The sequence below is a fragment of the Pholcus phalangioides genome, unplaced genomic scaffold (assembly GCF_987345545.1).
Source record: "Pholcus phalangioides strain wild (caught in Gottingen) unplaced genomic scaffold, Ppha-v1.0 ptg000007l_1, whole genome shotgun sequence".
Classification (NCBI taxonomy): Eukaryota; Metazoa; Arthropoda; class Arachnida; order Araneae; family Pholcidae; genus Pholcus; species Pholcus phalangioides.
The window spans coordinates 14,930,061-14,957,459 of NW_028301600.1; the positions used below are offsets into that span (position 1 = coordinate 14,930,061).

A 27,399-nucleotide genomic window follows, 5' to 3' on the forward strand; every position below is an offset into this window, starting at 1 on the left:
GTAATGAAGGTTGTTGGTTCGAATCCATCAAAAACCAGCTCAATTTATTTTTTTTTAATAGTGTTACCCACGGTTTGTTTTTGGAACATCTTGTTTCAACTTATCAGTTTTGCCATATTTCCGGTTGTGGTGAGAACAGAGTTGATATTTTCAGTCCGGGGGCAGGGGACCCCTTTAATGGCCGGAGGAGCGAAGCCCTTTGCAGGCCATAGGCCCGCACCGAACGACGTTTGTCCTACGGGGGTATTTATTAATAAAGTAGTTGAAAACGTTTTTTTTGTGTGTGTGTTGTGATATTGTATTGTATATCATTATTATGATAGTTATATCAATCTAAAATTGTAGATCCTTGTAATATCGCGAATATTATATGACGAAATACAAGTGATATCGTTAATGAATCCTGGTGTTTGGCGATAAGTTGCCAAACTTAACAGCCGTAGCTCCGAATCAGTAATGTTTGGATCTTTGGCTACTACATCAGATAGGTTCGGAGTTAGAATTTCCCTTGATCTTTAATGACATAATTGTGATCTTCACCAATGAGCATATCCCATGTTAAAACCTAAGTATATTATGGAATTGTGTGCCCCAGGCTGAAACTTTTTGGCGAACACTGTTGTAAAATTATCTAATTTTGAATTGGTGGCGGTGGCAAAATCATGTTTGCTCCGGGCGAAAGATGATACAAAAATTCTAGTTATGTTATGGCCCTGTATTACTGGATGGGGGATGGGCTGAACTAACACATGGCCAGATTATCCGAGACTGTGCTGTGTAAAAAAAAATAGATTTTCTCATAGTAAGTGCTCATAGTAGATTTTTATACTTTTTGAAAACAAATTAATGAATTTTTTAAATGTTACTTTTACGTATGTCATAATGTGTTCACTTTTTAGGACTTTTTATTATTTCAATGAAAGATCAGATTGAAAAAAAAAATGCTTATATGTGTATCAAATCAATGACAAATTTCAATTGTTTAGAGCCCTTGTTTAACTTCAGTAGTCAGCAGTGCTTAACAAATGGGCCTGGCATTTATAGCATAAACCCATGAAAGACTATCTAACCCTATTGTTGTGTGTTAATCAAAGCGGCTGTCTTCAATTCAAAATATAAAATAAAATAATATAAAGTTAAACTGCATTTTATTTTTGAAAAGAATTATAGTTGGTGTGAGGGAAATGGTTATGGAAGGAATCATTTGAGTTTCCATTCACTTATGAGGAAGTTTGCTTAGACATACGAGTGTTTTTTGGATTACAAGCTCATTCGTGGAGTGAATTATGATTCTCTTGGAAACACCTTTGTTGTTTAAGCTTCTGCTTGTTACCTATTTATTTATGTAAAAATAATGTATCTCATGTAGGTATTTATGTGAAGAGCTGTGCTTCATCTAAGTATAGCTCTGAATTGTGTGGGTTATTGTGATAAAGACAGTAAAAAAATTTGCCATCCAGTTTTCTGGAATATTTAGAACTCTGGTAGAATTGCATAAAATCATTGGGAAAGGAAGATGGCTTCACTCTTACTCCAAGTGCAGGAGTAAGTATTTGTTAATATCTTATAAATTAGTTTGATTGACTGAATTCAATGGCTTTAATCTTTGATTAACAAAACATTTAATATCAATGTGATATAAATCTTGAACTGGCAGTTCTTTGCATTGCAATTTGGTAAAAACATACTTTTCTTCTAAGCATTACAGTAGAACCTTGATTATATAAGGTAAACATAATTAAAAGGACCACAGAAGAATAACCAAAAATCATGTTTAAACTTCAAGGAATGAAAAATAATTTGTCACATCATGGTTATTACAAAATTGTTTGCTGTTGTTAATAAAATATTTATTATGTATATTCTTCATCTTTAAAAAATTAATCTTTATTTATGTCAGAGGATCACGAATAAATTAAAGAAAGCAAACATACATAAAAACTTATTTGCACAAATGCGCCGTGCCCGATTTCTGCATCAACATGTTGGGCTTAAAATTAAGGGGCCCAGGCTGCCTCAATTTCATTCTCTAAATTTAAATAATATGTATTTGCTGTTAAACTAAACACTTACAGCCTAAAATGCCTACTTTTTCCAGTCTCTTGACTGTTATATCAAGTACAGTGGCAAAATCCTAGGCTTCAGAAATATTGTCATTAAAGACAGTCATTATTTTCTGCTTGTTTTATTTCTTGTTCTTTTTGTTAGGGAAAACCTCTGTTTATACAAAACAAGTTTGCATACAACCCTGTTATTGAGATGGTCATCGGTGTGCATTTTCAAATTGGTGCAATTTAGAGGTCTTTCAAAGGTAACCTGGCATGCCTATTTATACTACAGTGATGGAAAAATTATGAGGGCAGATGAAAAAAGGCAATTAAAAAAACAAGTCACAGAAATTTTTTTTTAAGTTTTCACAGATGATGAATATGATGAGAAATAATATCTTAGAAGCTCATTCAAAAATTAGCAATGTGTTTTTTCAGTAAATATATATATTTTTTATTTACAGTGTAATGCAGTTGAAAAAACTATAAGGCCACCCTGTTTTCCCACGTTACTTACCTTATTTGCATATTCTTATTGCTAATAATCATTTCCAGGGGCTTCTTAAATACTTTGACATGGCTGTTTTTCATGATGCTTTATTTGTAAAGATGGGAGAAAGTGAAATTCTATCTCTCTTATAAAAAAAGGTAGTTATAAAAAAGGTTTTAAAAAAACGTAGATTAATTTCTTAGAAATTGAATAGAATATAAATCTAATATGTGTCTAAGACACTGCTTTACAATTTCTTCAAGAACAGTGAATATTATTCTTGGTATATAAGAAAGTTAATTTGTCTAACTGGTGATTACTTAACTCTGTCATTTGATCTTTATCAGCAACTGAACATACTACCATCATGATATTTATACTTTTATGAATCAATTTACCTACTTGCTAGAAACTAACTCAGTCTTTCCCTTAATTTATCAAGGACATCAAATAGATACAACAACATTTTAAATATTCCCTTAATAAATAAAACAGTGAAGAAAAACCATTTTACATACCTTATTCCAAAATTTTATCACAAACTACCTTATGATATTATTTGTTCTCCATCTGTAGTGATACTGAAAAAATGCTTAAAAAATTATTTTCTCAATAGCTCTCTAACATCAATGATAATTTTTTAAAAACACAGCTCTGTCAGTCAGTGATAAATTCAGTTTTATAAATGAGTACATTTTTCACTGATTGCCTCCTATTGTCCAGTTCACGCTTCATAAATTATACAATTTTGTGTTTCTCATCTATTATGTATGTATGTGAGCATGTATCTGAAATTCATTTAAAGCTATTCTGTAGCCTTATATTGTACATCTGATTGAACATTTGTCCATTGTATGAATGCAAAATTTAATTTAATGCATTTTCCTTCATTCTATTTTTATTGTTCCCATCCTTGAAATTGTATTATTATTTATTGAAATCTGTACCATGTTCATCGGTACAGATTCATGGTTGTCTGCTGATGAATTTGTTTTTTCTGTTATCGTATAACATTTCATCATGGTTGAATATACCTTTTGTTAAAAAAATAAGGATCGTTAGGCTGCCTTCTGTAACAGGTCGGTTCAAGAGAATAGCAACAATTCGAGATGTAAGCAAAAGAAAAAGGCCTTCAAAGAAAATTGTGAATGATTTGGCACTCTCTTGTATCAGTATAAATGTCCACAATAGAAGATAAGGAAGTCTGCATACTGTGTGTTTGAAATTAAAGGTTGCTCTGACTGTCCCCTTACAATACACTTTGTTTGTAAGGGGCGGTTTTAACAGCCTTTAATTTCTAACAGGTTGTATGGGGACTTCCTAATGTTCTATCGTGGACATTTCTTCTGGTACACAAGAGAGTTCCAAATCGTTCACAATTTTCTTTGAAGACATTTTTTTTTTGTCAACATCTCAAGTTATTGCTATTCTCTTCAGCTGACCTGTTAAAGAAAATGGCCTAACCATTCTTTTATACTTAGAATAACATTTGCTGTTCTTGAAAAAATTGTTAAGCAGTATCTGAGTCTGTCCAATTTCTTCAGAAAATAATCTACACTTTTATAAAACGAAGATCTAACCTCCTTCTATAAGAGAATCTCTTGCCTCGTTCCATCTTTGCAAATCAAGCTTCACAAAAACAACAATGTTGAATTATTCAAGAAGCTTCTGGAAATGTCTATTGTTTCTCAGCCTTTTGGCTAAAATCAAAGTGGAAATGATGTCTATATAGCCATAAGGATATGAAAATAAGGTAAGTGACATGAGAAAAGGGAGTGGTTTCAGCTTTACACTGTAAGTAAATAAATAAAAATATCTACTGAAAAAGTATTACTAATTTTTGAATGAGTTTCTAATATATAATTTCTCATCATATTCATCATCTGTGAAAAATTCAGACATGTATTTTTTTATTAATCACTATTTTTCATCTAGCGTTAGTTTTTTTTCAGACTCTCCCAAATATATATGATTTGGCTGGTTTTTTCATTGTCGTTTGGAAGTTGTCTCAATAACCAACCTGTACCCAAGTTTGAATAATTCAAAAAATCATACCTTCATAGTAATACCTTCTTCTATCTACCAATTCATAAAATAATATTGGCTTCTAATTATCAAGTGCCGCCTGGCAGTCGAGTGGTTAGGGAAATAGCTTCTCACTGTGCAGGTCTGGGTTCGAATCCCGGTTCGGGCATGGATGTTTACTAACACTAACAAATTCTCTGGACGGATCATGCTGATCCCTTGGGAATGCGTGAAGATCACGTTATTAAAAAAAAAAAAAAAAGTAATACCCTTCACTTAATTTTGTATTATCTGTCCACTAATTCCACACTCAGCTCTCCTTCAGCTTTAATGAAGTTTTGAAATTGTGTGTGTGTGTACAGTAATGATTAATCTGCTTTCCAAATAATCAAGGTTCCACTGTATAACATCTGATGTAGAACTTGCTTTCTCAACAATGATTTTATTGTGTTCTACACAATAGTTTTGCAAACTCATTTTCCTCATCTTCCAATCCCCCCCTTCTTAGAAAAATGTTCCCATCACCTCTGTCATTATGCCAACCCATATGTATCCCATGTTGGGGGTATCCCCAGCAGGGGTGCATAACCTCCGGCCTGTGGGCCCACCAAGAAGTTTCATCCGGCTTGCCAAAAGTGCTCTGGTGGAAAAGTATCAATACACACAGCTTTTATTGTGTTCTGTGTATTGATATCCAGGCTGACCATATTTCCTTCATAAAAAATATGGGATCCATACAGGATATCGCCAATTTTCAGATGCAAGTAACCTCACCAATAATAGCCAGAAAAATTATTTAAGGCAAATAAGATTGCTAATTAAAGCAAGTAAGGTTGCCAATTACAGCCAAAAGTATTATTAAAGGTATTAATTTATAAGTCATGTGAATATGTGCTCTCAGTTCTTAATATAAAAAAAATTAAGTAAGCTTTGTATTTAAAATAAGAGAAAAAACAGGACCATTTAGGACAAAGTTAGGATGGCCAAAATTATGAGAATGTCCTGTAAAATATGGGTCGCATGGTCACCCTATATACATATACAAGTTTCTGGCCAGCGAGGGGCAAAATAACTGTGGAAATGGCTCGGGGGCTGAAAAGGTTGCTATCCCCTGATCTATAACTTTTACCACTACAGTAGAGTCTCGTTTATCTGACCTTCCGTATTATCCAACGTCCCACCGCAAAAAAACACAAAAATGCATCAATCGGCAACAAGAACTTCAAGTTGCGAGCGTGAGCTTCAGTCTATTTTTTGTTCCTCCCGACTGTACAGTGGCAATGCACCGCTGTACAGTCGGGGTACCGTCTACACTATGACTATAATGGCCGGTATATAAAATAACTGATGAAGAAATTGTCGTTATTGCCAGTTGCGATGACAACAAAATTGAAGAGCAAGATCAAGCACCAACTGTTGAGCCTCTCCGAATTTTGCACAACGACTAGGGCTCTAGAAACTGATTAAATACATTGAGCAACAAGAAGCTATAGGAATCAACATAATTCTTCAAAGTTGCAAGACTTGGCAGCAAAGAAACTGCACTCGTCAGGAAAGCAGACTATGATCAAAAATTTCTTTAAATCATCACAGGGCTGAACTTTTTGAAGTATGTAACTGACTGTATTAATAATAATATTCATAATATTCTGTAATTGTTAATTTTCTGTAATCTCCATTTTTTTCTGTTGTTTTGTTGTAAAACATGATTATTAGGTTGATAATGTGTAAAATTTTAACATAGTTTGACGTTTAATTGGCTTTCTTAACACCTCCCTATTTATCCAACATTTTCGCTTATCCAACGTTCTGCCTTCCCGCTTATGTCAGATAAGTGAAACTCTACTGTACTTCATAATAACACACAATATATCACCTTCCTAATCTGTTCTATTTCTGTCTTTGGATAACACTATCTCATAACCAGACATGATTCAATACTAAGTAAAAATAACCAGTAAATAAATTTTATGAAACCACAATATATAGCTGTGGAATTTTCATTTCTCGGTATTGGCAGTAATTTGAATTTCAAACATTTGTTATATATAAAACAATGATGGAACAGAAATGCTTTCTTTTCAAATATATTCAAGTATTTTGTTGAGAAATGCTGTTTTAAAAATATAACTTTTATTACAGACATTCGATCCTACCTTTAATGATCGTATCGGAGTCTTACAATGATCATATGATGAAAAAACAGCTTTCATTAACAGCACGTTCAAGGCAACATAATTTCTGCTGTATTTCCTGACTGCCTGAAATACCTAACAAGTATTGCTAATCACCAAGAAAGTCCAGGAAAAAAGAGCTAGAGTCGAGATGAATCATTTACAGTGAATGATAGAGGAAAACGCCATCACACACATACAATTTGATGAAAAAATGTCATTGTATTAAAGAAAAAGGCACTCTTATTGAACTTGATAGTAAATGGACAGTATATATATATATATATATATATATATATATATATATATATATATATATATATATATTATGCAAAGGAGAATCTTCATGTTGATAGGTTGTGCACCAGGTCCAAAAATTATTTGATCATTAGATATAGATAATTTAATGGGTATGGTCTACTATTCTGGGGGGTTTTGGTATTTATACAGTAGGTAAGTTTAACCCTTTATCTATCGATAGTACTTGAAAGTACCGGGTTAGATAATTTGTTATGTAACTGCCTAATTGTTTGCAAAACAGTATTTTTATTTTATTTTTGTCTTCAGTTAGAATTAAAATGACCTAGCAAATAATTTACATGATTATTTATTATTATCATTATATTTATATTTTAATCAGGGCTCCCACTTGCTCTACTTTTCCAACTTTTTGGTGAAATGTCCTACTTTCTAATTTGTCTTACTTTTCCACCAAATCTTAACAAAATTCGTGTAATTGGTTTTAATTGAGCAGGAAATCATTTATATCTTGCCAAATATATATATTACTAATGTTGTAGATCACAATTAATGATTCTGCCAAAGTAGAAATTGTATCGTTTCAAGGTTATTTGGGGGTGTGGCATATGTGGACCATTTGGTTTATTAATTTTTCATTTGCTTAGTTTGAGGATTCAACAAGTAGAGTAGTCATCAAAAACTTCTGCCTGGATGGAAAAATAATTTTGTATTTACCTTTTTTATGGTCTTGGACAGTAACCCTGTCAGACCAGACAAGACCTGGGCTGTGTCCTTTCAGGGATATAAGCCCTTTACCCGTGTGGGTTGGGTCATGCTGGGAAAAATTGATTAAATGTCAGCAGCTGGAATCGAACTCAGGTCTGCAGGTTCACAGTCTGGTACACTACCACCTACATCAATTCAACTTTGCACAGTAACTAGCATCCATCATTCAAAATTATGGTGCAAATTTTGTGTGTAGGTGAAACAACAGTTTGCATAACAAAGCAGTTGGATACATAGGCCTATTTTAGGTGTGATGATTCTGATGCTACCCAATAGCATTCAATTGTCTTCTGTATTTTTAGGGCATGCACAGAGGCATAAACAATATTTACAATGCCCAGCAAAGAGCTAGAAATAAGATTGCTTCATTTTTCAAAAATGATTACAGTGGTATGGACAGTAAAATATAAACAAATCCCTTTAACACTAGAAAGACAGACAGGGGTCATTATGGCCATGCACGCTGTTTAAGCTTGCATATCTCTGCTAAGAATAAACCAAACCACCTGAAATTTCTCGACTTTTCCTAAATTCGACTTTCTTATTGTATACCAAAGTTTTTTTCGTTATCTTTTTTAACAACGAAGATACGAGCGGATAATACCTAGAAAGATGGAAGGGGGTCATTTCGACCCTTCCTTATATCGTAGCACATTATGCGGTAAATACAACTGTCATCGTCACAATTGGTTAAGTAGGTTATAATCCTTCTGAAAGTTAATTTTGCATTTGACCTTCCGCGTGACCTTTCTTTTCCTCCCATTCTTATTTGCAAGTGCCCGTCAGCAGGTATGTAATTTTTGGTTTTTGTCAAGCATTCTTTCCATATTATCAGATAAATTTTTTGTCCTGGGACACAGAAAATTTGAGTGCACGTGACTATTTCAACCAGTTTAGAAATGGCGAGAAAACATATATTTACTGAAGAAGAAATACTCCAAGAGTTGCAAAGATTATATAAGAGAAAATCTAGAAGTAGTGATGATGAAAGTGCACAAGAGCATGAGATCTAGCCTATGCCGAACTGTGGAGAAGCAAGTAGCGGTTCTGATGGCGAAGATTCAAATCAAAATAAAATGATTTCTCCAACGGTGCATCCGTTGGTACAAAATAGAACGCCATTGAGAAATAAGAAACGTAAATTCGTGAGAAATGATACCTTGTTGAAAAAAAGACCCCAGAAACAGTTGCCTATAATACCGAAACTAAATATGGAGTTGACATCGTGGATCAAATGGTGCGATTATACACGACCAAGACTGGAAGTCGTCACTGGCCAATGCATGTATTTTCTAACATTTTGGATATGTCAGCGATAAATGCTTGGATTTTGGACAAACAAGTCACAAGAAAAAAATCACTCGGATAACTTACATATTGCAGTTATGTGAAGAACTCTGTGCTGAGTATTTCAACGTGAAAACTACAATTCAAAATGTGATAAGATGTAAAACACCTATTGATGGAGACAAAAAACGACAGAAATGCCAAGTGAGAAGGAACTGCACACTCAATAAAACACTTCAATCTTGTACGCAATGCAAAAAACCAGTGTGCGGCAAATGTGCATCGAGAGAGGTGATTTGTACAGAATGCTTTGAGTGTTAGATAAAAACAAAATATATCAACAGGCCAGTGGTTTCACCCTTTGTTTTTTGTGTTATAACTCTATTTATGTTTTAAAAATAATATACCATGATTTGAAACATTAAAGTATCCGAAAATTGCAAAAAACTATGGGGGTTCATTTTGACCCCATCCCGTTTTTTTAGGTATACACTAGGGATCCGTCTTTCTAGTGTTAAAAAAAGGATAGCAATGCAGTAAAACTATCCAGTTCACCTCAACTTATTTACATTGGATCTTGTAATTTACACATTTTGCACTGCGCTTTTGGAAGTGGTCTCGAAGGAACATGATTCTTAAAAAATGTGCATATCTTCATAATTTGCTGTGCATTGTCGAAGAGAGTTCACAGACTCTGCACTTTAGAAGGCTTCAAAAAAAAAAAAAAAAAAAAAAATAACCAATGCATTTTTGTCATTTTGCTTTGGCTTGAGTCAATCTTATAGGATACTGAAATAGTACAAGATTCATTGAGAGACTGGTTATTTGTGGAGATGAAGATTACAAGGAAGAAAATTCATCACTGCCCCCACAGGGATTCAAACCCCGGTCTCTCGCTTGCCAGACAAGTGCTCTACCAACTAAGCTATGGAAGTACATAGAATGTTTCAACCTTGGAGCGTATATATATATTGAAAGGCACCATACATGGACGGCGTCAACAATCAACTAATAGCTCGTGAATGACATAGGCCAACCAGATGGTCACATGCATGAGCTGAAACATTCCATCTGCTTCCATAGCTTAGTTGGTAGAGCACTCGTCCAGCAAGCAAGAGACCTGGGTTCGAGTCCCCATGGGGTCAGTGATGAATTTTATTCCTTGTGATCTTCATCTCCACAAGTAACCAGTCTCTCAATGAATCTTGTATTGACAAGTGGAGAGGACATTTCTATATACTGAAATAGTGTTATGGAAAAAAAGATTAATTTGAAACTTTTTTTAAATTGTGCTATGATTATGTTAGAAATTAATTACCTTTTGGGTTGGATAAATACAATTGGAGGACCGACGTTAGTTGACCCAAAATTGCAAAAAGGAACCACGGTTATATACGTTTCTTAACTATATGAAGTTCCTTCATCAGTAGCAAAAATGAAAAAAAAAATATTAAAATACGACTCTCTTTTCTACAACAGCGAGTTACTCCCACTCTAAGGAGTATTTTACTATATTTTTCATCATTTCTGCTATTGATGAAAGATCTTCATATAGTTCCAAAACTCGTATAGCTGTGTTTCCTTTTTGCAATTTTGGGTCAACTAACATCAGTCGTCCAATTGTATTATGATTATGTTGTCTAAGAGGGTGCCCTCCCCATCCTATTTTTTAGTCCCGGATTATTCCTACTTTTTCTAATTTTTTGAGTGAGAGCCCTATTTAATTTTGATTCATTATCATTATATTCTTATTTAATTTTTTCAAAATGTGGAAGATAAAGGGTTAAATATCTCATCAGAGTTAATAACATTGTAATTATTGCTGGTATTTTTATGTATATGTGAATCACTTGTGAATTTTATACTGTCCAACATGTGTGTGTAAAGGAATTAATACCTTTCTTTTCTAAATTTCACCTTGATGTTTGCCAGTTTTTCTCTTGATTCGAAAAGTAAAGCACATTATTTTATAATAAATACGCAAAAAAGAGCAGCATTAATGTCTAGTCTCAGAAGGGTTATTTGTGGTTTTCCAGATCATTTTAAGTCTACTTTTTTTTGCTTTACATATTGGATCTCATTAAGAAACTCGAAAGGTCGTTCGTTGCAGGTTACCGAATTGTATAAATTTCTTTATTGTATGCTGATACATCATCATCATATTGCTGATTCTCTTGTAAATGTCGGGAAAAAATTCAATTTTAGAGCAATTTAGTATTGATTTTAAGTTAACTATCAACACACAAAAAACTGAAGTTAATATTTTTAGGAATGGCAAAGGTTAAAGAATGGGGAAAAATGGTATTATATGGCTAACCTGTTGGAAATTGCAAGGAATTACATGTATTTGAGTTTCTTTCTCATCAAAGGACTCATCCCATATGGCTGAAACACACTTTCTGGCAGAAGCCAAATCCAAGGTCAGATCCTGTTGTCCTATATGAAGGCGGACAAATTCCAGGCACCAGCTTACCATGGCATCTAGAAAATTGGTATTGGCACCTAAAAATTTTTAAATGAGGTTGCTAAACTGGAGTAAATTTCTAAATTGGAGTCTAAACGTGATTCAAAATTTTCCGATTTCATTACATTACACCTTTTAACCTCGGAAAACTAAAATAAAACATTATTTACGACTGTTTTTCATGAGCAAAATACTATGCCTGGTGCCTAAATATTTTTTTTGATTTGTCAAGTACTGGTCTATATTTGCTCATATCAAACTATCACTGACTACAGCTTCAAAACTTTTTCATTCCCTTGTGATCTGAACACTTCTTTTATGGTTCAACTATTTGGGCTACTATGTACCAAAATGACATGAATTTTTATTCTGTTTGCCAGGAAGATTTTTATATTGCCAAAACAAATCCCTGGATGCATAATAAGAATGGAGCTTGGGCAGACTTCTTTGTCAATCCAGTTGAAGAAATCTGCTCTGTTGATGTAGATTCTAACATTGGAGATGAATGATGACAGGTTACCTAAATTATGCCTTAATAAATTATACAGGGTGCACACACATAGCAAAGCCTTTATACATTCCTTTAACTTTTGAACCACTGGTTATGGAACCATACTTTAGATTAAGAAAAAGTATCCCAATGAGGTGCCCATTTTAGATATGTCATTTCTTTAACTGGGGGCTGTATATGTACTGAGTTACAAAATTTAATTTCTAGGTGGGGGACTAGGAGTGGTGAGGGAGTCCCCCACCTAGAAATTATATATATAAATGGAGTCCCCCCCCCCCACCACTCCCTGCTCTCAAAATTTCAATTAAGAAGTCGCCCTGTTTCTTGTGAGTGCAATATTTGCCAATATATTCGTGTTCAAAAATGTCTGAAAATGAGGGAAACAACAACATATGTACAAACTTGAGGGGAAAAAGCATGAAATTTGAAAAGATTCTTTAAAAATGCAGTTTTTATAAGTTATGAGGTGCCCGCTTGACTTTCAATGAGCAATCTCTCTGCAAATAGATACGTGTTTTTTTTTGGGGGGGGGGGCTCCGTAGAGACAAGCAACAACTGTCTAATTGTAAGTTAGAGGACAACGAGACAGTAAAAAAAAGTTAAAATTTGTATCTCGGTACATTTACAACCCCTAGTAAAAAAAAATTATGTATCTACAATGAGTAAGTACATTATTTGAATATTTTTTTCTGATTGAAAGTGTGTCAAATCATTGGTTCAAAAGTTAAAGGGGGATTCATTTTTTTACAATGCTCCTTGTATGTTTAGATGGAATTTGACCCTATCAACAGATGCAACTGTTTATCTAATGTTTGTAAAATCCTGCATAACACTGGTTCCATCTTCACCAAACTTCATACATGATGCAACTATTTTCAAACATTTTTTTTCATAATCTTAACACTGAAAGATCAGAGTAGTCAGTCTGCTATGAGTAAAATATGTTGCACAGTTTTCCTCCTCCTATACAAAAATTTAAAAACAAACTTCAAAGTTGAGCCTTACCTTATGATTGTCATATTGATTGTCAATATGAATATATATAAGCCTGAAATTGACCAGTTCTCAAATTTGCCAATTTTGTTGTAAACTCACCCTTTGAATGTCGGAATTTTGGGCTTTGGCCAGCTGTTTCACAATGTGGCTAGAGATCCTAGCCATAGTCTGATAACAATACATGATTCAGGATCATTGCCAAGTTGACATTTTTTTCATGATAATTATTACCACCTTTAACTATGGCGACCACCCATCAAACTGCAGTCACTACGCAGTACTCTTTTTTTTTTTAATTGACAGAAACAATTATTTGTCTTTGTTATTACTAGGCCTTGGAATTTTATGACCTAAAGATGAAACATCGTTTCTTATAGGTTGAAAAACTCAGAGCCCTAGTTATTACATAAATAGTTTTTTCCTCTTAATTTTTTTTTTCTGGTCACATAGAGCCAGACAAAACTATTTATAAGCTAATAAAATATTCATTTTTAAACAATAAAAGGTTAGAAAAGAAACAAAATAGAGGATCATCTAGACTAAATAATATATATCAAGTGCCAAAAACAAAACATTATTCCAAAATAGTTATAGATATACTGCTAAAAAAATAATGAATCTTTGTTATGCAATCAATCATACACACACACACACATAAATAATATAAGATCCAATAACAATATCTTTATATTTTCTGCAAACACTAGTCTGAATCTATATTATAACAATAATACAATAGCACAATATAACAGAGAAGGCAACAACTTCCTAATGGGGTTTTAAGCACAGGGTGCCTGTATAAAAAGTTAATTTTTTCATTTTAATAACTATACAACTCCTTGCAATATGAATGAATTATCTGAGGTCCACATGTTATTTGGATACTTTTTCTAATTGGAAATATGCCTCTAGGATCAACAGTTTACCAGTTATTTGTGGTGCATGCTATTAGCTATACATGTATATTTTATTTCTACTAATTGGTAATCTACTAATTTATTTCAAATGTTACTTGTATAATATTCTTGCATTCTGTATTGTAATGCTAGAAAGAGTTGGGTTCAGTTCCTGCAGGCAGCACAGTAGTGGTCGGCTGAAGTTGATTTTCTGTTGTTCCAATTTCGAGGCATGCATACAAGCTGACATCTTTTAAAAAAGCTTAACCACAGAAAGCAACAACAATGGTACAAATATTCAACCATTACACTTAAATCACAATTTGAAATACAGATGGCAGCTTTTAAATTCAAATAACACTGGATACACACTTCTGGCACAACTGACTCTGTGGTGAATTGCCCATGGTGATAGACTGATTATGCTGAACACACTTGAATGACTGATGCTCATTTATTTATTTTCAGTCTCACTGTGCTCAATCTTTCAAACTGAGCACACCTCCAGTATTAAGTTATGTTTGTTATTATTTTTATACTTTGGTGTACATGTTCAGTTTGTTTCATGTTATTTGTTTTTATAAGCTCAAAAACAATTGCCTTTTATGCAGCCTGTATGTGTGAAATTATTCAATTTTAAATGATTTTGTCTAGTATAGCAAAATTCTTTGTTTTATGTATGAAAATATGAAATGATTTTAATTATTCAAAAACAATTGGCATTTTTTGATATTAATAAAAGGTGTGTTGGTGTGTGTAATGTTTCCTTATTAAGTTCTTGATTCTGTTTGTTTATGCAGCATTTTGGAATTTATTCTCTTTTGGAAATGTGAAAAATGCATCTGTTTAACTGAAAGTTTTAGCTGTCTTAGCATGCATGATGTCAGGTAACCATCATTGTTGGGAACTCATTTGATTGAACTAATGACTTTTCTGAGGATAATGTCACACTCTGCTATCCATATGGAGTTTTTTAACAACTGGCTAATGTGAAGAGAGATGAATTTGGGAAAGAGGAAATTCTTTCCTTAGAGGTGTACACTGACTGGGACTGTACATGGATGGTTGGACCCCTAACTCAGGCCAGAGCTCACGATACTGACATTGCCACCAGATGGTGACTTATCCAGGTTTTCAAACCTTCATATTGGTAGTGGAGAGTGACATCATTAGTTAGTTCAGATCGTCTATGTACGGTCCTGTTCTGCGTACACAATCTTTAAAGAAAGATTGATGTTCATTGCCTTTGTACTCTAGTGCAGCTCACCCAGCAAGTGAGAGGACATGGTTTGATTCCCCGCAAAGGCAGTTGAATTTTCTTCCTTTCCTGAATTCATCTTTGCATCAGCCATCTGTTGAAAAACTTTGTAGTGTGGAATAGTCAGGTAATAAGGAGTGTGGGGTTCAAAATGGAGAAAAATGTATATATATAACTCAAATTCATCAAAAACAAGATTCAATGAGTCTATGACAATGAAAAATAAAAATTTCATTGTATGTGTTACTTGTAGTTGAGGATGCGGTAGAATCATAGTCTGTTTACTAAAGTCACAAATGCAATATTCCTAGTCTACCAAAACAGGAAATTTGGGGAAAAACAGCTCTAAATGTGGAAAAGCTATTTTACCCGCATTTAAAAAAAGATTTTTGGAAATTTGGGAAAACAAGTTTTTATACCAAATTTCCTCCGTTTTTTGAATTGGAATATCTCTGTGAATATTGAACTTGGAAACATGAATTTTTTTTGGTATTGGGAGAGATGGCAACAACTTTCTAATTGGGTTTTGGGGCGCACAAGGACACTATAAAAAGTTACTTTTTTTTATTTTAATAACTGCAACCCCATGAAACATGAATGACATCTGAGTACTACACGTTATTTGGAAACTTTTTCTAATTGAAAGTATACCTCTAGCATCAACGTCTCGCCAGTAAAATGCCATACCCCTGTTTGCTATATGTATATAAACTCTGTATGGTTTTTCGTATAAGCATTTTTTCCAGAAATCAAATGATTTTTTTTTAACAGCCCTGATAATAAGTTCTCTTCAATTTTCCCTCCCCATACATATAAAATAATAATGAGGAATTTGAAATGATAAAATGATTGGATATTATATTTTTTGTGGTAATGTTTGATATTCTGTAAAATTTTATTGAGTTTATGCTTGTATGTTTCATATGATTAAAATGAAATTTTATGTTAAATTTTTCTATAGACGTCATGTGTTGAAAAATGTGCTTCAAAGAATGTGAACATCAACCAGAGACTAATGCAAGTTTATATTGAAGTTCAACCTGAAGTTATTAAAAGAAGATATGAAGAAGTTGAAAAGTTAGAGCAAAAACTGAATGAATAGAATACTTTGTACTACAGGGTGTTTCAAAATTTGTGTACATCATAGTTTACGAATGTTTTTTTAAAATAAATATGGCTATTTTTAACAAAAATAACATTAAACTTATGAATTGAAACGTTATCTCTAACTGGGACGCTGTCTACCTGCGTGTTTGCCGTGCGTGGAGACCCGTAAGGCTGGAGATGGGGATCCTGGTTAGCCTGATGCGCTAGCTTTGGCCTCGGATTCAGCCGAAACGGGAGGCTTGGATTAGCCCCGTCCAGGTCAATCGGCCGTGGTCGCCTCGGTGGCTGAAGGGGTTACATAACTGGGCAGGTAGAGGGACCGGGCCTGCCGGACGTCGTTGAGGTTTGTTGGTGCTGCTTCACGACGATCTTGGATCTTGAACGCGTCTGCTCGCCTGCTTTGGTGGTGTACAGCTCCCACCTAACCTGACGTTGCTACTAACCTTCACCGGTTACGTGTGCGCGTCCCCTCGTAGGGTTCCATGGTGGGTGGGAGTGGAACAATACCCATTCAAATATGGGAAAAAATCAAAATGCACCAAACACGTCAATGTAACTGCTTCAAATTCATCAACTGTCTCGTTTTTCTTTCTGCACTCTTCAGATGCCGAAAAACCGCTGGCCAAAGTATCACCATTTGTAATAGATAAAGCTCTCTATGGCACAGTTGGTACCTTAAAATCAGTGAAGTCCCTTCGTTCAGGAGACCACCTCATCGAAACTAACACATCCAAACAAGCCGAACTCATTCAGAAGCTCACATCTCTCGGAGACATTCCAATAACGGTCAAAAGTCATCCCACGTTGAATTATTCACGTGGTGTTATTTCAGATACTAAATTAACATGAATGAAGAAGAACTAACACAAGAGCTGGCGTCTCAAGGCGTAACATCAGCTAAACATATTATGAGCCGCAAAGATGGCAATCCAGCTCCAACACGTAATATAATTCTCACGTTCTCTTCACCAACGTAACCGAAAGATATCAAAATAGGTTATTATAACCTCAAAATCCGGCCATACATTCCTAACCCCGTTCGATGCTTCAACTGCCAAAAATACGGTCACTCACGAACGGCGTGCCATAGTCAACCCCCTGCGCAAAGTGCGGTGAGAAGGACCACATTTCGGACAACTGCGCTAATTCACCATTCAAGTGCGTCAATTGCGGTGGCGACCACCCCGCATTTGACAGAAAGTGTCCGAAATGGAATGAAGAAAAAGAGATCCAGAAGATCAAGGTCCTCAATAACATCTCATATATCGAAGCACGCCGTCGTATAACCTCTAACCAAGCTCCAATAGGTACTAGAACATACTCTAATATGGTAACAAATCCATCATCAGCTAATATGACTAACAATGTCACCAAAGCATCCGTAACAACTCAGACTGAACCAATAGCTGACACATCAACTCAAACATCATCATCTAACCAACCGTGCAATAGTTGTGGCTGCTGTTGCTCCGCTGGATTACGGAGGGAGTCCACTACCTCCGAAGAAGAAGCGGAAAAAGTAACGGCTAACACATTCAAAAAATCTGGTACTAAACCCAAGATCAATTCTGGAAATAAATCTAAAAAGAAACAGTTAAAGACCGGATATTCAAGAAAAGCGATACAGAGAGCAATTAAATGTCCCACCCTCCAGAATGTATCACTAATTGATGACAAGTCAATTGGTGACATGGATCTTGATAATCCGTCACAAACTGGTGGTACTCGCCGGAAACTAGACCGGAATAAATTCAAAGACGTTGAACCGTCTACTTCTACTTAATTTATGGTCAACATAATTCAATGGAACATTCGTGGTCTTAGATCCAATTATGAAGATCTCAAGGATTTGATCAATCGTTATCATCCTGTTTGCGTGGCACTCCAGGAAACTTTTACAAAGCCCTCGGAGACATGGAAGATCAGGCGACATTCCCTCTTTCGTATTGACTACGATGACGGGAGTAGAGCCTGCCGCGGTGTTGCTCTGCTGGTTCCACATCACGTGTCGTCGTGCGTTCTAACGTTGCGAACGAACCTGCAAGCCATCGCGGTAGAAATCTCTACAGGCCTAAAGGTTACCATCTGTTCCATTTATTTGCCACCAAATGACTCCATCTTACAGAGAGATCTAGAAGATCTGATTGATCAATTACCTCCACCATTTTTTCTTCTTGGAGACTTCAATGCACATAACATGATATGGGGTTCTAACAGCAACACCCCTCGTGGGGAAATGGTAGAACGGCTGTTAGACGACATGGACCTTGCCATCATGAATGATGGCAGTTTCACTCATTTCCATGCCCCAAACAATAGTTTCACTGCAATAGATCTATCCTTATGTTCACCCTCACTCTTGCCGAATTGGTCCTGGTCGGTCGATCCGTACCTCCACAGGAGCAATCATTTTCCTCTAGTGGTTAAGTGCCTTGATCGAAGCCATAGCATACCTGAGGGTCCTCCTCGGTGGAAGCTTGTGGCCTCCCGATGGGCAGACTTCACGGTCAAGGCATAAATCACGGAGGATATGGTTTCGCAACCCGACGTCGACCACTGTGTCTACCTTGTGACCAGTTGTATCATCTCTGCAGCAAATGAAACAATACCCAAGTCTCCTCGAAACTTCCTAAATTTCCTAAACCTTGGTGGAACCACGAATGTAATCTTACGATTAAAGCACAAAAGAAAGCATGGGGTAGGTTCCGGCGGTATCCTACCCATGACAACAAGTTGTCATTTTTAAAAGCAAAGGCGATAGCGAGAAGAACCAGGCGCCATGCTCAACGCGAGTCCTGGCACAAGTTTACCACGGGAATCAATTCATCTACTTCATCTAAAATCATTTGGGACCGGATCCGAAAAATAAATGGGCATTATCAGTCTCATCCCATCACTATTTTAAACACCAATGGCACTATCATCAGCGATGTAAGGGATATTGCGGATACCATCGCCGCCCATTTCGCCACTGTCTCCAGTGATGCGAATTATCCCCCATCGTTTCATCCCATTAAATCATCGGCTGAACGTACATCGTACACCTTCCGGCCTTTTACACCGGAGGGATACAATTCATTGTTCACCCTTCATGAACTGACGACGGCCTTGCAGCGAAGTCCTGACTCAGCTGTAGGGCCCGATGCCATTCATTATTCCATGATTCGGCATCTCTCACCAGAATCACTGTCACATTTACTCATATTATTTAATTGGATCTGGGTCATTCATTCATTTCCTGACACCTGGCGAGCAGCCATTGTTCTTGCATTCCCGAAGCCTGGCAAAAATCCTCAGCAACCTAATAGTTACAGACCTATTGCTTTGACCAGTTGTCTATGTAAGATCATGGAACGCATGGTCAACTATTGCCTTATGCACTACCTTGAGGTTAACAATATTTTATCCCAACATCAAAGCGGCTTTAGACGGTTCAGGTCCACAACATGCAATCTGTTACGCCTTGAGACATCAATAAGACAAGCATTTGTGAAGAGGGAGCATATGATAGCCATATTTTTCGACATAGAAAAGGCCTACGACCGTACTTGGAGGCACGGAATTCTTTCCGACCTCTATAATAGCGGCTTGCGGGGCAACCTGCCCATTTTCATTAAGAACTTTCTTGCTCGCCGCATTTTCCAGGTACGGATCGGAAGCACATTATCAGCTCCCCAAATTCAAGAACAAGGTGTACCTCAAGGTAGCATTTTAAGTGTAACACTTTTTATTTTAAGACTCAACGGGGTGTTAAATCAACTCCCGTTGTCTGTCACTGGCGCACTCTACGTGGATGATCTGTTGATATCTTACCAATCAGTGAATATGAGGTCAGCCGAGAGACAATTGCAAACCACACTCAACAAGATCAGCAAGTGGGCTCATAATAACGGCTTTTCTTTCTCCGCTGACAAGACTGTTGCTATGCACTTTTGCCAGCGTCGAGACCTACACGATGACCCACAGTTGTTTCTCAATAACAATCTAATACCTATTGTAGAAAACACTAAATTCCTCGGCATCACATTCGACAAGAAACTCACTTTCAAACCTCATATTGCGCAATTAAGAGCTCGTTGCATGAATACGATGAACCTCTTGAAGGTCATCTCTTCTACATCGTGGGAAGCAGACCGTAAGTCGCTCCTCCACTTATATAAAGCTCTTGTAAGATCGAAGCTCCACTACGGCTCCATTGTATACGGGTCGGCACCTCAGAGCTATCTGAGTGTGCTCTACCCAGTCCACCATCTCGCCCTGCGGATCTGCTCTGGAGCTTTCCGGACGTCTCCAATGGAGAGCCTGTATGTCGAATGCAACGAGCCCTCACTGACATCAAGACGCCAGCAACTTTCCTTGAAATATTATATCAAGATGAAATCTTTTCCAGATCATCCACTTCATAATGTCATTTTTAATCCTTCATTTCATAGACATTTTGCTGCTCGCCCTTCATATGTACCGTCATTCGGTCTTCGTATGAGGGCTTTTGTGGAGGAACTACAATCTCTATCATTATCATCATACCCTAGAGCCACCACAGCAGATGTCATATATCGACAGATATTCTTTAGGCACAGGGGTAGGTACAAAAGGAACTTCCCCATATATACCGACGGCTCTAAGAGCCCTGGGCATGTCGGTTGTGCCTACATCTGTTGTGAGGAGACATCTTTCAAACTTCCCGACACATTCTCTATTTATTCGGCAGAACTGTACGCAATCCTTCAGGCTCTACGTCATATACGACGCAAACGCCACCGACGATGCATCATCTATAACGACTCTCTCAGCGCATTACAAGCACTGTGTTCCTTCACTTTTCACACTCATCCATGTATTCATGGCATTTTTCATGAACTGCATTACCTCACTCATCATGGTACCACAGTAAAATTTTACTGGGTACCAGGTCATGTAGGAATACCGGGCAACGAAAAAGCAGACAACGCAGCTAGAACAACAACTAACATTGATAATAGCCTTTTGGTACCTGCCAGTGACCACTTCTCAATCCTCCGGGAAGTGATGCATCGTCGCTGGCAGGAGCACTGGAATAATCAAGTTAATAATAAATTACATGCTATCAAGCAAAAACTTGGCCATTGGTGTTCGAGCTGCAGAACTAACCAAAAGGAGGAAGTTCTGCTTGCCCGGTTGCGCATAGGACACAGTCGCCTTACACAATCATATTTGTTATTACGAGAGAGTCAACCAGAGTGCCCTCATTGTCAAAGTCCATTGACCATTGCTCATGCTTTTACTTGTTCACATCATCGTCATAATTTTACGACCGCTTTTGGTCATAGTCATCTTTCACTTCATGACATTTTAAATGACCATAGCGATGCATCTCGCATTTTTAAGTTCATCAAAGCCATTGGATTTTATAACAAATTATAGCTTTTTACAATTCATGTCAGTGTTTTACGTTTCCCATCGCTTTTTATCATGAGCAGTCTTATTTTTCGATATGACAAAGGGACAATTTTTCTTGTTTTTATATAGTCATTTTTTTTGCGCAGTTTGACCAAACTGGTCCTTGCGCCAGCAAATTCAAAATCCAATCCAATCGAAGCACCCTGTAGTTTTTAAATAAAATGCGTCAACTTTATATAATGTGTAGATTTTTGTATGAGAGTTCAGATTTTTTTCAAGATATTTTTTTTGTACCTAATTTATTGCAGGATAAAAAAAACACTGAATGTAATGATTTATTCAACTTAAAAATCAAACTAAATGATCTGTATAATGAACAAAAATAATTTGATGATTTTACTTTGTTGAAATCTATTGTGTTTGCTCCCCAATTTTGTGATTAAAAGATTTAATTGAAAAGCCCCTCAGTTCTCTTCCACATGTTGGAGTGAGTACAGTATACAGACTTTGACGAGTCACTTGAGCCAAGGTGATACGAAAATTCATTCGCATACATTTTAATGATAAAATATTTCATTTATACATTGCGCAACTTCAATTACACTCCAAATTTCGGGAAAAATATTTTTGTCGATCAAATTTTAATTTATTTTTTGTAAGTTGAATAAACACGTCACTGAAATAATTTTTTATGAATATTGGAGCCGCCGAATTTCAGGTAATTTCGAGAAAACTTCTGGATCTGTGAAAAAGTTGCATTTGTGAAAGAAATATCCAGAGTCACTCTTTTGATGAGTGTACAAAAGTTTAATAAATCTATACCTTAAATCTATTGGTTGCTGCAAATTAAAAAGTAATAATTTTCCTATCTTTGAAAAGTATGAGAATCCTGAAGAGATTTAAGTAAATACCACTTGTTATGATTTTTTGAGAAATTTGATTTAATTTCATGATTTTTTCCTACTGATCTTAAGATTCTTAGCATTTTCAAGTAGAATACGAAAATGAAATAAATTTAATTTTTGAGAATTCTGGGGTTTATGCTTAATTTAAAACTACCGTGATCCGGGGCTACTTCGCACCAATTCTGAAAAAGAAGCATGGGAATGACTAAGAGGGCCTAGAGAGAGTTGTGAGCATCGGAGTGACCTAGAGAGAGAGTGCAAGCATGTGAGCGACCGGGAAAATTTTAAAAACCCCTTAAAGGGTTTGAAAAAAATATTCAGGAAGTGATTATTAATTAAAGTAATACTAGATGAGAGATACAGGGTGTCCCACAAAAGACTCCCTGATTTAAAAATGAAATAACTCGGAAACGGGTGATCGATAGAAGAGTAAAACACGTGTGGAAGAGTAGGTAAACTTTGTCGAATAATAAACAGAAAAAAATCGCCAACGAAAAAAGCCTTTTGAAAGTCTTAAAAATCTGATGCAGAAGTTTCAAAATTAGTTATAAATGTTGCCGAGAGGTGGCGCTATACACTGAAGTCGCAGTACGGAGTTCGAGAAATAGGTTGTATAGTTAAACTGTCCTTTGCAAGCAGTGGTTCATGAAAGATGGGACCCAACCGCAACGTACCACAACAGTTTTTGCCTTTCTTGAACGCTTCTGAACAGTCATTGCACTGAACTATTCCACATTTATTGGAACGGGAAGTTTTCCATACTCACCCGATATTATCCCTGCGACTACTTTCTGTGGGGCAAATTGAAAAATACTATTTTCCGGAACAATCCTGCAACACTTGATTTTCAAGATTTAAACTGAGAGAGACAACAGAGGGTGACTGAAAATTTTATTCTTCGGCCGGGATTACACACTATAAAATTTTGATAAATTATTTTTACAAAACATGAAAAAAAACAGCCAAAAATCCTGTTGGTTACATTTGCTTGAATGTAACCGATACACTTATCGGTTGCATTTTTCAAGTTTTGCAAAATAACTTTTTATAAAACTTTTATTCTCGCGACAGGTGAAGGCAATATGGCCAATGAAGTCGTCAACGTACATATCGCAAAAAATTAAAAGGCATTTCACAAGAACTTATTGAACTTAAAAAAGTTAAACTAAGAAAACTTTTAATTGAAAATTAAATACACTGGTGAAATAAATTAAGATAATTTGCATATTTTATCGAATTTCATGAAAATAACTGAACTGAATGTAAAACCACTGCTTCTAGACAAAAATGCAAATCTTGTACGTCAAATACGTAAGCGTACACGTGTGTGTAGGCGGAGCCAGTAGAGAAACAGGCTTTATAAGCGCGCGTAAGTTAAGACGCATTTCGTTCGCTCACACACCTCGGCGAATTTCTTGGTGTTATTTTGCAGCAATCGGTTAATTTAAAATTGTAACAGTAAAAATGAGTAACCACCAACGTTAAGATGATGGAATGAGGTGGCGAATTGTGAGGAGGCTAGAAGCAGGCCAATCTCAAGTCCAGATTTGTAGAGAATTCAATTTAACGCCCAGCGTCGTGTGTAACTTATGGAAACAGTTCCAGGATACCGGATCCATCGAGAGAAAGTCTGGGCAAGGTCGTCCAAGAGCCACGACGGCCAGAGAAGATCATCGCCGTTTGTCGTTTATAGCGAGGCGTAACAGGAGTGCTACAGCTTCTCAGCTCTCTCGTGACTTGTATGCAGCCACAGGAACCCGTGTATCAAGGGTGACTGTTTCCAAAAGACTTCATGAGAGAGGGTTGTTTGCGTCCCGCTCACTTCTACGGACAGGAGAATCCGTTTATCATGGTGCAGAGAGCATAGAGATTGGAGTATGGATCTATGGGCGACCGTTCTCTTCACTGATGAGTCCCGGTTCAGCCTAAGCACCGATTCTCGCCGTACGTTCATATGGAGAGAACCAGGGACCCGCTACCTACCCTCCAATATCCGCGAAATCGACCATTATGGCGGAGGAGGTTTAATGGTCTGGGGAGGCATCATGTTGAATGGCCGCACACCTCTCCATGTCTTTGAAAGAGGCACTGTGACTGCGCACACCTCTCCATGTCTTTGAAAGAGGCACTGTGACTGCGCACACCTCTCCATGTCTTTGAAAGAGGCACTGTGACTGCGCACACCTCTCCATGTCTTTGAAAGAGGCACTGTGACTGCGCACACCTCTCCATGTCTTTGAAAGAGGCACTGTGACTGGTGTAAGATATAGGGATGAGGTCTTGGAGCCCTATGTTCGCCTTTTCAGGGGTGCAGTTGGCCCTGAGTTCATTATAATGGACGATAACGAGCGGCCACAAAGAGCTCTTCTGCTCGACGATTTTCTAGAGAGTGAGGATATTCGCGCCGGATGGATTGGCCAGCCAGATCTCCAGACCTTAACCCTATAGAGCGTGTCTGGAATGCTCTGGGGATCGCAACCCCCTTCCGGGAACCATCCAGGGAATGAAAACAGCGTTGCTGAACGAGTAGGACCAATTGCCACAGGAAATGATAAACTGCCTTATTTCAAGTATGAAATCCCGCTGCGAGACCTGTATATCTGTAAGGGGGGGGGCATACCCCCTATTAACCCATTTTTTTGTTTATTCTGCAACCGCTGTTTCATACCTTCCGACTACAACGAGTGTTACGCACGATCATGCGTGTGTATTACAATTATTGAATGGTTATTTGTTTTGTATTGTATCAATGTATGTACATATCAAATTTCATTAAAATCGGTACAGTAGTTCTAGAGATAATCGACCAGGTCTGCAAATTCTCTTAATTTCTTACACCAGTGTACAAAAAGAAATGTATACTTCGTCCAGAAATTAAATTTCGTAAATTTTAACTAAATTGTGTGTGTGTGAAATAATGAACCACAAATTGAAGATGTTTCAAGGAATTAAGAGGCACAATTTTCAGAACAACTCAGCTACCTCGTTGGACATTTTGCCTGTTGTGACGTTGTAATTGTATTTTCCCTTCCTTAGTGAATAGAAATTGGTCACATGAAAATTCTGACAAAAAAAATTTGACACATGCGCAGCGAACATAACATACCTGGTCATAAAACCAACCTATCACATATTCTGAAGAAACCTACACGTCAGGCATAATTTCATGCAGATTGAAATCAAAACGAATTCAGTTGAAAAAAACATTGACAACTAAAATTGGGGAATAATGGAACCAGAGAAGAAATACAAATGTACTATGAGAAAATAACGTGATTTCCGAATGACTTTTCCATCACAATATGGCGAACTAGCGCGAAACTACGCATCAAGAAAAACCATTCTTTTTTTTCTTTTGCACCAGGCAAAAGAAAAATTAGGTCTCTTGTCCGAAGAAATAGCTGCACAGCATAAGAACATCAAATTTCGAATTCCGTACGTAATAAAAAAATACAGAAGATTGGCCATATTACCAACATCGCCATGTTACCATCAGACACCTTACTATAATGCTCTATCAAACCCTTAAGACCCGTTTACATGTGTAAGATTGGGGGGTCGCTTTGGTGATTATTACATGCATGGCAACTTTTTTCCACATGGGGAAAAAATTAATGACGAAGATCCGTCAAAAGAGTCCCATCTTTGTTGCGGAATAATGGGTGACTCCGACCTCCTCTCCCATAATCCTTTGTGCCGCGAAAACTACTGTAAGCTCCTTCGTCAGCCATCTTGAACCAACCACTTCCGTTCAACCCACGTAACTAGTGACGACTTCCGGAAAGAAGACGGGGAAATACCGGCATAAACTAAACGCCATGTAAACGGGTTGTAGCGAAAATCCCTGTTACGGGTAACTTCCCGGGATATTTTATCGCACATGTATATATATATATAGGTATATAAACGGGGCTTTAGTTGTTTTATTTCTCCTTCCAAGAACTGAATTTCATTTCTGGCCAATTGTGCAATTAAAGCGTAAACATGCAAATCTGGGGGATTTTAAATACCGCGTTTCCCGTACAATATATTAGTCCCGTTTTATTTATGTGAGAAACATAAATATATTCCATGGTGAGGCAAAATAACAGAAAAGAATTGTGATCGTTCTGGATCAAAGTAACTGATAATTGGAAGCTAATTCGTTCCTTGATTGATGCTTACAGAAAAATTAAGGAAGGAAGTATCGGAGCAATGAAAATTGAAAAAGGAAAGGAAATCATTTCAGGCAATTAGACATACGTTTGGTGGGTTCAAGAACTCGGGTTCTAAGAATTGTCAAATAGAAAGTGCATTTTCAAAACATCACTATATGCATTGTCTTGAATAGCGAGATTAATAGGGGTCATTCAAGTATTACGTCAGCATTAATGGGGGTTTCCGATTTGCAGACTTTTGATGACAAAGGGGAAAAAGGGGTGGGGATGGTTTGGATATTGCAGAAATCATCTCAACCACCCTTTTAAAAATATAAAATATTCTTAATGGCATCTTTACAGGCTGTGCCAAAAAACGAGCTAAACCTTTCCCCAGTTTGTGGGAACCTGAACTAACATTCCATTGATAAGTCCTCTACAGGGCCTACTCTCGATATTATTCGCATGTAATTTTAGGGTCCTCAACCCGTTTCCCGCGGGCTACTGTTAGCCGCCGAGACACCGATTCGTGAAAAATGAAATCATCATTCCATTGTTGAAACTCTGATAGTCATTCATGCTGACCAGTTTTGACTTTGAAGCAATAAGAGAGATGCAGAAAATTCAATTACAGAAAAGCAATTTTGTGGAGGACTTCATGATGTGATGGGAATTTGTTTCAGGGGAAAAATTAGTT

The 27,399-nt window shown here is 36.6% G+C and overlaps 1 protein-coding gene across 1 annotated transcript in view; it reads left to right on the top strand.

Moving 5' to 3' along the window:
* Positions 1-16,376, top strand: part of Tim9b (Translocase of inner membrane 9b) — a 28,794-nt gene extending 12,418 nt beyond the window's left edge. The window contains exon 3 of the mRNA XM_089232696.1: positions 16,137-16,376. Within this exon, the coding sequence (XP_089088822.1) occupies positions 16,137-16,277 (141 nt within the window). The 3' untranslated portion in view covers positions 16,278-16,376. The remainder of the gene's footprint in view (positions 1-16,136) is intronic.
* The last annotated feature ends 11,023 nt before the right edge of the window (positions 16,377-27,399 follow it).